At 35.2% G+C, this 12,185-nt stretch overlaps 1 protein-coding gene across 4 annotated transcripts in view; it reads right to left on the bottom strand.

Moving 5' to 3' along the window:
• Positions 1 to 12,185, bottom strand: part of Plch1 (phospholipase C eta 1) — a 257,791-nt gene that overhangs the window by 64,872 nt on the left and 180,734 nt on the right. For all 4 annotated transcript variants that reach the window (XM_010636902.3, XM_033759293.1, XM_033759292.1 and 1 more), the window contains one exon: positions 9,049 to 9,219. In XM_010636902.3, the coding sequence (XP_010635204.1) occupies positions 9,049 to 9,219 (171 nt within the window). The remainder of the gene's footprint in view (positions 1 to 9,048; positions 9,220 to 12,185) is intronic.

Below are 12,185 nucleotides of genomic sequence, written 5' to 3'. Positions count from 1 at the left end.
CTCTCTGTTTAGCAAGGCAGAAAATTCTAGGTGTGGGTTTTTTGTGTTTTTTTGGCTTCCGGAGTTATTTCTCAGATATTCTGATTTCAATTCTTTTCACAGAACCTGTTTTTGCTTGTTCATTTGGTTAGCTTTAGTTTTTCTCTTTCTGAAAGCTTTTTAGGGTTTTGCATGTGACAACTCACTATGATTTGCTTCTGAATGGATCTTTTTACATTCAACATGCTTGGCCAATCTACAGGTGCTTACTTTACAGTGGTAATCATTTTCTGTATCATATGAGAATTTCCTCCATTTTCTCTTACCTACTACTTTGTTGTTGTTATCAACTTTTTCTTGCAAACCTTCCATTAAGTTTTCCTCTTTTCTCTTATACTTTTAAAAGTTCCTTTTTCATCTGAATCTTCTTATTACACAGTATTTTATTTTTGCTTTAAAATGCTATATTTTTGGGTAATTATTTTGATTTTTTTTTTTTTTTTTTTTGATACAGGTCTTGCCATGCAATTCAGGCTAGCCTTGAACTCATGATATAGCTCAGGTTAACTCGTGGTGATCCTTCTGCCACAGCCTCCAGAGTGCTGGGATTTCAGGCATATGCCACTACACACAGCTCTACAATTCACTGTTTTACCACTCAAATGATACTAATAACAGCTTTTTAAAGTTTTCTTCTCCCCATGTTATCGATATCTCCACTGAGATTCTTTTTTCTTCTCGCTTACCTTTGTTTTTTATAGTGTAGGATTTCCTCAAACTTGTAGGCCTTGTCTATTCAAAATCTATTTAAAGTCGAGTAAGTAATAAATTTATTGAAAGATCTGTGTTATGACTTGTGTCTAAATGTCCCCCCCAAGCCTCATGCAGTCTTAGGTGGGGCTTTTTCAAAAATGGCTGGATCTAGAGTGTGTGACACTAGGCTTAATTCATTGTGCAATACTTGGATCAAAGGTACTCAGATTAAGGGTGTGAGTGCTACCTGCCCTAAGTAGTCTGCTAAGATATAAGGGATGGGAAGAGCTGTGGTCACTCCTTACTGCTTGGCTACCTTCTGCTTGCCACGCACTGTTTCTGCTGTGTGTTGTCCTTCTTCCACGCTACCCTGTCTTGGAGCCAGTCAATTATAAATTGAAAACTCTAGAAACTGAGCCAAATGAACATTTTCTCCTTTAACTTTGAATGTCTGGTGTTTCGACTCAGTAATGAGAAAAGTAACTAAGACAATCTGTATATATTAGGAAATGTCAGATGTGCGGGGAGTATCTTGAGGAATTTCCCCTATGCATTGATGTGTTAGTTTCCTAAGGCTGATGTAAAAAAAAAAATTACTACAAACTTGGTGGTTGAAAACAACAGAAATTTATTCTCTATTAATTCTGAAGGTCATAAGTCAAAGTCAAGATGTTCACAGAGTTAGTTTCCCCTGGAAGCTCTGAAGGAAAACCTATTCCCTAACTCTCCTCTAACCTCCAGCCTCCAAGGCTGGCCAAAAAACCAGAGCATTCCTTGGCTTAAGGCTTCTCACTGCAACATCTGCCTCCATCATCAAGTGAACATTTACATATCTCTATTAATTCTGAAGGTCATAAGTCAAAGTCAAGATGTTCACAGAGTTAGTTTCCCCTGGAAGCTCTGAAGGAAAACCTATTCCCTAACTCTCCTCTAACCTCCAGCCTCCAAGGCTGGCCAAAAAACCAGAGCATTCCTTGGCTTAAGGCTTCTCACTGCAACATCTGCCTCCATCATCAAGTGAACATTTACATATAATGATTTGATTTAGGGCCTAGCTAGCCTAAATTCAAGATGATCAAAGTCAGTGGCTTAATTTCCTCTATGAAAGTTATATTTCCTAGTTCACAGGTACTGAATTTAGCACTTAGATATATCTTTTAGAGCCACTACTCAACCCATTATAGCTGGTAATGTTTTCCTAAGAAAATTTTTCTAATTTCCTACTAGTGAAAATCAACCCAGGATCTGAGTATTGTAAGAGAGCAATGGTTCTCATATTTCAACACACAGGTGTTCATTTGGCCTTTGTATTCATTTTCTTTTTCAACAGTGACAAAGTTTATTCATGTAAGGAAAAGTGAAGAGTTGGGGAGAAATTGGCTCTGCAGAGTGAGCTTGGGCCAAATAAAGAAAAAGAGAGTAAAAGCAAAAATAAAACTACACACTGCATCTAGGAAACGCAGTGTGGGCTATCATGGAAAGTTACAATAGCAAGCTCTTCATGGCATCACTGTGTTCCATGAAACAAATCACTGCATAATTTAGAGGCGTAAGATGGCAAATGCTTACCTGATCACTACTGTATAGGATTACAAGTGGAACTGTTAAATTGGAGAGTTATTCTACTGTTCTCACCTAGAGTTATTCATATAATTACAGGTCATTTAATTATAGATGGTCATTTGACTACAGCTGGATGGTCTATTGGCCTCACCCATGTGATATCAGGCTGGGCCTCTTATTTCTATGTGGTCTCTCATTCTCAAAAAAATTGGCCTGGTTTCCTTATGTGATAATCCCACAGTTCTAACACAAATGAGAGTGGAATCTTCAAAGCTCGTTGAGGCTGTGCATGATTTCTATCACAATGTATGAGACAAACCAAGTAACTACATAGATTCTACTTCTGGATAGGAAGAGAGGCAAAGTCATATTGCAAAGGGATATACATATAGGGATACAGAGTTACTGTGGCTATCATCAAAATTTCCATGTTTTCAGTACCCATACTCAGCTATCCATGACATCCTTTAGTCCAGGTTCTCTGGCCTGTCCTCCTCCAACTCTTCATATTCTAGTGTACAGGGGGAATGGTTGTCCTGCTGCACAGAGTAAGGAAGAAGATCCATAGCCCTAACCACATCTTAAATAGATCTTTAACCACTACTTGTATTGTCAACCCCTCTTTCCTGAAATATTATGTAACTTTAATTCTGATCTTCTTTAGGACAGACGTGTCAGGACATTGCTATTCTTTTTTTGTTTTCTTTGTCCCTGTGGATTTTACTATATTTTTTTGATAATTTTAGGAAAGAGTAAAGAAATATTGCTAATGAATGATCATTTAATTTTCAACAGAACAAGAAAACTACAATAATGCATTATGTTGCCAAAATAATATCCCCTAATTCATCCTAAAACTAAAACAAAAATTTTAACATCATTTGAATGTATGACTAGTTTATATAAAATGTCATTTAGAACAGCAAAAAATATTACAAAATATATCTGAAAGGTGTCTGTACTGCCTTAATCGTGAACTAGAAAAAGGATACAGAAATTCAGGAAAGGCTTAAAAAAAGGATAAGGTACACAAGCACCAGAAAGAGGTAGTTCATCAGCAAAAAAGTGTTACTAATTATTTCTTATAAGAGAAAGATTGGAATGACCATGACTCTTAAAATCTATTCTGGATTCAGTGAAGGGTAATGAAGGAAGAGAACACAGATGACATATATAATTGGATCAGAACAATCAAAGGCATATTTTATCAGAAAGAATAAAGAAGATGAAGCAAAGCTTTTTAGAAAAGGAATTTATATATCTAAGTTGGGTAAAATTAAAATATGGGTAGGGCCCTGGAAATAGAAAAGCTCTGAAACTCCCCTTAGAATTAACTATCCATGTGCATATTCCTAATAAAAGCTACCAAATCTTCTTTCACGTAGGAAGGCTTTTCTCTTAGTTAATAAGCAGGAAGCTTTTCAAACTATAGGGATCCTTCAGCATTCCTGTATTTTCTTCCTTCCTCCTCAATCCTTAAGAACAAAAGGGTGAAAAAAACCAAAGTGCTGCTAAGAGGGGTTACAAAGAAGGATAGAGAAATGAAATCAAATTATCATTCCAGAACCAAAACTCTAAGTAAAATTTAAACATAACAACAGTGAGGCTAGAGCCAAGAAGATATGCATAATTAATCTGAAGACGTAGGCGGTTGTTTGGCAAATATGGGAGGGGAGGGCAAACAAACAAAAAGCATTTTAACATCGCTACAACTTTGGAATCATGGACTAGTGAATACCCGTGATCTTCATCTGTGGAGACAAGGAAGAGAGATGAAAGAGAAACTTTAGTCAGCTGGCTTCTTGTTTAACTGGGAGCATCTCTCTTGGCACATCCACATTTAAGAATGAAGGTCCAAATACCAACTGGACATGTCAAAAGCATAAAATCAACTTCTAGAGAGCTTTGGTGAAATAAAAATCTACCCGTGGGCAAATATTTGATTTCACGTAATTCTCGACAGCAAACGTGAACAGCAGTGATTTTTCATTTCACAACTAAGTAAAACTGTAAAAATTGAATACTCAAGTGTCTATACCAATCGTATTCCTTTAGAAGATAATGATTTACTGGAATACTCATCAAAAATGCATTGAAAATGGTCCATTGCTTTTATTTCATATTTTTAATTATTAGTAGAGTACATTTTTATGAGTTCACTGATCTACTATAAATACTTTATTTTTGAAATATTTCACCTGCTTTTCTATTGGTTAGTTGTTTTTTCTTTTCTATCTTCAATGGTCTAGGACAGTGACAGTGAACCTTTTAGAAATCAGGTACGCAAACTGCAACCCAAAACACACTTATCTATTTCAAAGTGCCAACACTGCAATTAAACCTGAATAGTGAGTAGCAGCAAGCTCAAGTGATGAAGGTCAGAGTGGTAAGAAGCCTCTGTAATAAGAAGCTAGGTTGGTCATGTGGTTCTTTGAGAAAGCGGGGTCTGAAAGTGCTGACATTAGGTTCAGCAGACTGTTTGAGCCCCCTCACTGTCTACTTCAAGCCCAATGCTCTGGTCATTTTGCTTCTCTGCCAAAATGATCAGGGATATGACTTGACTTAGGAGTTTTCCACATCCTGGGGTGCAGGGACAGAGGAACCTCTGGAGAAAGAGAGGCACATCACAAGGCCACAGGCCATAAAGCTAGTCAGAGATAGCAGTGACTTGGAGTGCACAGAAAGGCACAAACACTAGGAGCTGCTGGAGTGTATATAGCTCTAAGACAGGTACCAATCATACTGTTGACTGACCACAACCAATGAAAATGGCAGGGCAGGATTCAGCATTCACACAGCAAAAAGTAGGCAGCAAGACTCCTCCTTTCCTAGGCTAAGAGGTAAAAAAGTGAAAGACATTGTGTTTTGAAGAGAACCTGAGGGCACTTGCTCCAGAAATGCTACATAGGGAATTGGCTTCCTAGGATTCTGTTTACAAGGCTGAGCCAGGTAGGCCCTAGGCACCTTTGAAGCCATGATACAAAGGGGGCTAGCTATTGCTCATGCTAGAGGTAGACCTTGGCATTATCCACATGGTGTTTATTTCACAGGCATGCAGAATGTAAGAGTGGTGGGATCAGAGTGGCCTTCACACAGACCTGAGAAGAAGGCTGACAGGCCAGGCAATGTGTGACGCTTTGAGAGTGAAGCTGAAAGTGCACTGGAGATTCCAGGAAGTTGGAGAAGCCAGTAATATGGAATATCTAAGGAATGCTGCAGGCAGTGGGCAAAACCAGCCAAGAGAAATGCCATGAGGGCTTCGGCAGACAGTGCCATAGGGGAAGAGTCACCCAAGCCTTATGGAGTACATATCTTTGCCAAGTGCTGGATATATAGCTATTGGACGTAATGTCCTGCTGGATTTGGGTTTTGCTTTGATTTCATTGGTTTCCATCCACGTATTCCTTCCTTTTGGATTGGAAATTTTCTCCCTATGCCATTGTAAGTTGAAAATGCCTAATTTTCTTTCTGATTTTCACAGCAACTGACAGCTAAGAGTTTGCCTTGAGTCTCAGAGAAGACTTTGGACTTGGGCTTTTCAGCAATGCTGCAACTCTTAGAGATAGACTAAATGTATTTTTGCATAAAGAGATGCTCATGGTTCTTTTGGGGGCCAGGGGTGGAATGTTATGGCTTAAATTAATAATGTCTCCCAACTGAATCATGAGGGGATGTAGCTCATTTGCTATTGGGAGGTCAGGTCTAGTTAGAAAAGGAAGGCAACAGGGAACATAACCCTGCCAGTCATCTCTCTCTCTGCTTCTGGTCACTGTGAATAAACAGCTTTTCTCTTCCAGATCCATGCACTGTATCTCCTGCCTTGTAGCCAGCCAAACACAGACTGAAAACATGAGCTAAAATAAACCTTTCCTCCTCTAAGGCATAGGTGTTGGGTGTTTTGTCCCAGCATAAGAAAGTGACTAAGACAACCACTTATTTCTTTTAAAACTTAAAAATATACTTTTTTAAAAGTTTAACCAGTTTAGTAACACTGAACCAGGGAGAAGATAACCCCTTCCCATTGGTATATTATAATAATGGAGAACTCTATTTTAGGATTACTAAGTCTTCTGAAACCCTTAACTATGTTCCACACACTGTTTCTAGCTTTGTATATAGCTTATTTAATGTTTATAATGCCCTGACAGAGATATGTTTGAAAAATCATGAAAATATTTAATTCTAATGCTCATTGATAAGTAATTCTGAATTATCTACATATATATTAATATATATTATTTATATATAAGTATATATATAGTTTAGTCTACTTTTTTTATTCTTGCTAAAGCAAAAGTTGAAGAAGCTACTCACCAAACTAATCTACATATAAGAACAACTCAAAAAATTGCATTTCACTGCCATAAAAATGTTTGCCTACCTCAATCAGAGTAATTTTGAATAAAGGCATTTTGTTACCTAAGAATCTACATGCATCATCTATTGGTTCAGATTACCTATGTCAAATAGGTTTTGGACTTCTTCAAATACAAATGACAAAGTTTTGGTTAAGTAGAAAAAATTTTTGAATGACTCTAGAATGGAAATCACTAAAATAATTTGAATTAAAATAAAAACTAAATGAGCATGATTACCTATATCAATAATGTGTTACTAATTAATATTTTAGTATCTCATCAAAAGCACCTTCTTTAAGAAGCAAAAAATTCAGAACAATATAGCACAATTATGAATCTTAAAAGTATAATAAATTATAATAAATGTTGTCATCCTCCAAAAGGGAAAACTCAGTAAGCCTTAAAGAGTATGTTGTTTTATTTCTTAGCATTCTCTTTCCTCTTATTATAGACTTTCAAAGTTACAGATTTCTGTCTATTTGTAAAATTTAGCACAATGCATGGGATATATAGTATATCTTCACATAAGGGAATAAATTAATCCAAAATGTTACTAACCACGCATGTATAGTATCCTTCATGTCAACTCCAACTCTTTTTAACACCTCCAGAGAGCAAAACTTACAATTTCCCAAAGCCAATCAGTTCATCCTTGCTTCAGCAACTATGGTTCTTAGAGTCAGTGAAAATGTGTTACCCGCTAATATTCAAATATAGACCCAATTTGGTATTCACTGAGGCTCCATGGTAGACTTGTGTTTTGGTTCCCACAAAATTCTTTCAGAACCAGATCCAGACTATAAGAGGCACTCTAACCATTTGACCTAGCAATTCCACTTTGATATATACTAAAAGAATTTAAATCATATGTCCACAGAAAAGCTTGAACTTGAATGCTCATAGTAGCATTATTCATAATAGTCAGAGAATGAAAACAATTAAAATATTTATCAACAGATGGCTGGATAAACAAAATGTGGTGTATCCATACAATGTTAGATTGTTCAGCAGTAAGAAGAAATGAAGGGGACTGGCATTATAGCTGAGTGGTAGGGAGATTACTTACAGTATATGAGACCCTGGGTTTCTTCCCCAGCTGTTACATACTGAAACAGATGAACTCTGGAAACTATGCTAAATAAAAGAAGGCAGTAACAAAGCCACATATCACATGATTTCTCTTATATGAAATGTCCAAAGTAGACAAATCAAGAGAGATAGAAAGTGGATTAATCATTGCCATGGTTAAGGGGAGAAAGAAATAGCAAATGACTGTTAGTGGACATGGAGTTTCTTCTAGTGATGAAAATGTTTTGAAATTAGTGGTGATACTTGCACAATTCTGGGAATGCACTGAAAGCCACTGAATTGTATATTTTAAAAGTGTAAATTTTATGGTATGTGAATTATATCTCAATAAAGCTACTATTTTATAAAATGAAGACTTTTCAAGTATAGGCTGGCTATTTGTGTGAGTACTATAGAAATCATTCATTCTACTGATTATTATACAATGTCATACAAATATTTGATGTCTCCTCACAATTTTTATAGAAATACATTAACTTCAAATGGAAAAGGGAGATACCTTCTTATGACTATGAGTCCCTAAACCTAAAGAAAGTTACAAGAAAACTTTATCAACTACAATAAAACCAAAAGCCTCTCCCAAAAAAGGTTAAAATATTTAAAATATTAAAGGTTAAAAGCCTTTAATAAAATATCCACTTATTTCACTACTATAGTGAGAAACAAATGGAATGGAAGAAGTAAGAATAATGACATGAAAAGATTAAGTTTATTGAGTACAACATAATCTATGTAGTATTACAATCAAAATGTTTTATCAAAACAGATTTAGGAATTCCTTTTGCTAATCAGGATCTAATTTACAAGATCAAACACCAATTTCCATCAGAATTATCAATAACCTACTATAATATCAGTTAATAATTGTATCATAGTTAAATAAGCTAGCCATATTACTAGCTTAAAATGAATTTATATTTTATTAATATTAATTCATACTTGTAGAAATAAAGCATAAATTTACACTATTGTTAATAATTCATTGAGTTAGTACAAAGAAAACATTACTCTTATATCCAAAATGAAATACACAAGTTAATATTCATGTCTTTGTGGAAAAATATGTGTATCCACTCTCAATATATTTAAGGTAAAAACTGTAAAAGCCTGTGTTCAATTTATCATTTTCTCTGTTAGAGCTGTTACAAACATGTTTTAAATTATGACTCATAGATAAGATTTTTGTGCACTTGTGATAGCTACTATTCTCTTCTAGACGTAAGATACACCTACATGTAACTCCAAAAGACAGTTATCTCTCACTAGTATTTTTAAGCAAACATTCAGTTCAGTGATGTAATGATACCTTTTGTTCAACCTTCAAAAACTGAGCCAGTTCTTCCATGGTTAGGTGGTCTTTCTTGTCACTGTAGCTCAAGAGCAACAAATACAGGTCTCGTCTCAAAGACATCATTTTGTAAAAAACACAGAACTCTTCAAAGGTCAAAGTTCCCTGATTCTCATCTGTGTCAGCTTCCTGAAAAGGGGAAACGGCAGCATGAAAGTTCAAAATAGCACATAATTCAGCCTGAGAAAATAATGCTTACTATAAAAGTGCTAATGCCCAAATCATAAATGGCAAACATTCTTTTTACATCCCCAGAGGATATTATTAAAATGATTATGTATTAAGCCACAAGAAACTTTTAACAAATTATTATTATGAGGGGGTACCAGGAATTCAACTCAGGACCTTGCTCTTGCCAGGCAGATGCAGAACCCTTGAGCTACATCTCAAGACCTTAAAAAATTATTAAAACAAAAGGTAACTTTATACAAACCAATTTTCCTGACCACAGTAAATTTATAAATCAACAGAGAAAGATTTTAAAAGAATTATGGAAAAAAATAAAATAAAAGAATTATGGAAGCAATATAATGCATTTCTAAATAGAAAATAAAACACAGAGAAGTAAAAATAATCCATATTAAAATTTGTACAATGACCCTGGGTTCAATCCTCAGTTTCACACACACAAAAAAAAACTTACACAATAAAGTAGTAAATAAAAAAACTGTAAGTCAAATTTATTAGAAGTCAGACTACTTTAAAAACAGCAAATAGGGCCGGAGATTTAGCTCAGCGGTTCGGTGGCCTGCCTTGTAAGCACAAGGACCTGAGTTCAATCCCTGATACCAAAAAAAAAAAAAAAACAGCAAATAATTCTACTCAAAATACTAGAGAATTTTAAGACAAAGAAAACAGGAAATACAAACAAAAACAGAAAGCAGTGATATAGAAAACAGATATATCACAAAAGTAAATAAAATCAAAAGCAGATTTTTAAAGAAGCTAATGATAAAGGAGAAATCTTAGACAAGACTAATCAAGAAAAGAGATAATGTATTTAAGACATGACTCCGCCAAAAAAAAAACAGTCTCTGAAGTGTAATTCAATCAGATATAATTTTTCCTGTAGAAGAATCTCTGTTTCTCTACAGGTGACTCTGATGTTTTTATAGCCATCCCATCAGTAATACTTCCCTTTTATCCCTCCATGTAAAAGTCAGAACAACCCATCTGGACTGATGCTGAAAATAAGTTATTTGTTGCTAATAATTATTGAGTGAGAAATTTCCACCATGCATCTTACTTCTGATTGGCTGAATTTGTCATCAAACTGTTGGAGACTCAACAGTTATATAATCTTCATTCAGAGTGAACACAGTCTTAAACAAAAACTAAAAGGAAATAAATGGCATTTTGAAATGCATGGATTCTGTGAAATATGCTCAGCTGTTATCATATGGTTTTAAACAAAATCCCCAGTACCAAAAAAAATAAAAAATAAAAAAATAAACATCTAAAAACTTCAAAAGAAGCAATCCATACTTTGAAAGATTACTTTTTAAAAAATCTCTTCTATTGCAACAAAATTGTAGAAGCCTTTAGTGTCTTTGCCAGAACTATAATAAAGAGAATATTCCTGAAACAATATAGGATCATCCTAATTCCTAATCCCTAATCCCTGATCATCCCTAACGCAAAATTTTAAAATCGAAAAGGTTCCAAAGTCCAAAATTTTTTTGACATCATAAATGGAATCACCTCATCTCAAAAGAAAAATTGTGGTTAAGACATAGTGCATTGAAAATATATAAAATTACTTTCAGGTTATGCATAAAAATATACATGAAACATATAAAGTATGCTAAAAAATATGAATGATTAATTCTTTTTTAACTTATTACCTTAAAAGATGCATTGTCATTAATCCCCCTCCCTTTGATCACACTTGTCCCAATCTTGCCACTTTCTGACACAGGGCTAGAAGTCCTCATGTATATCTTTAGTGGTGCTATCCTTGTTGCCTTGATGTCCTGAATCAATTCAAAATTTTAGCTTTCATGCTCACTTGACTTTTGAAAAGAGTCAGAAGCTGCATAGTACAGATCCAATGAAAATTTTAATGCTTTTAGGAACCTGCTTTCCACTGGATGGCAACTGGCAGCAGCATTAACTGCACTTTTTACCACATCTCCTAAAGACACTGTAGAAAGAGGACTTCCAGAACCGCTTCAGAAAATGGCAAAACAACAGGATAAGTGCGCCTGAAGCAAGGCAGAGTATTCTGAGGAGGATTCATTATAATGTGTCTTCTACTATAATAAATATTTTATTTAAATATTCACCATATATTTAATGTATATTTTGATCACACCTCATAAGTGAATTTGGTGTTTAAACTTTATTCCCAGCTATAACATATCTTATTACACATATACAAATATTGCAAAATCTGAAAAAAAAATCTCAGGTCCAAAATCTTCTGATCTCAAACACTTCAGATAAGGTATCCTCCAAACTGTGTTAAGGTGTTTGGACCAATTACTCCTACCAGGAGCTTTTGCAGACCCCTGCTGGGTATACAGCCCATGATGGAGACAGTCTACACACAGCAGGTGCAGCTACCTCCCCAGGCTCTTTGGTTGGATAAATTTTTAACCTAAGATTTAAGAGACTCAATCTTATTTTCATAATACATTGCATATAAAGACTCAATTGTTTACCCTCTAAAACGATGTTACATTAGAGGCAAATATCTGAAGGGAAAAATATTAAAGTAAAAATAATTCAACTTCTTGTTACACTTCCTTCTCTTACTGCCATAAAGTACCAACAAATTACAATTTCTATAGGTATAAATTTTGCAGTCCTCTTTAAGCAAGGCCTCTCAGACCAAAGCAGCAGCCGCCTCTTCAGTATTCTTGATCACCACCGAGGTGGAGCTCATGACAGAGTAAGAGTAGGACCTCAAAGGGAACGGTAGAAGCATGACAAAAATTTTCATGTAGTTTGCAGGTAATTCACTTTATTTGTGACCATTTATTTCCCGTCCAAAGCCCATTAGTCCATCTCTGGTGTTCTGTGCATAATACATCTCACTCCTTCCTCATTCCTTTCCCCCATGTGATTTAATAGTGCAGTGGGACTAAGCTTCC

The sequence above is a fragment of the Fukomys damarensis genome, unplaced genomic scaffold (genome assembly GCF_012274545.1).
Source record: "Fukomys damarensis isolate Sample0158 unplaced genomic scaffold, DMR_v1.0_HiC HiC_scaffold_37, whole genome shotgun sequence".
Lineage (NCBI taxonomy): Eukaryota > Metazoa > Chordata > Mammalia > Rodentia > Bathyergidae > Fukomys > Fukomys damarensis.
Note: the sequence above shows the minus strand (reverse complement) of the source record. Positions and strands in the feature narration are given on the sequence as shown.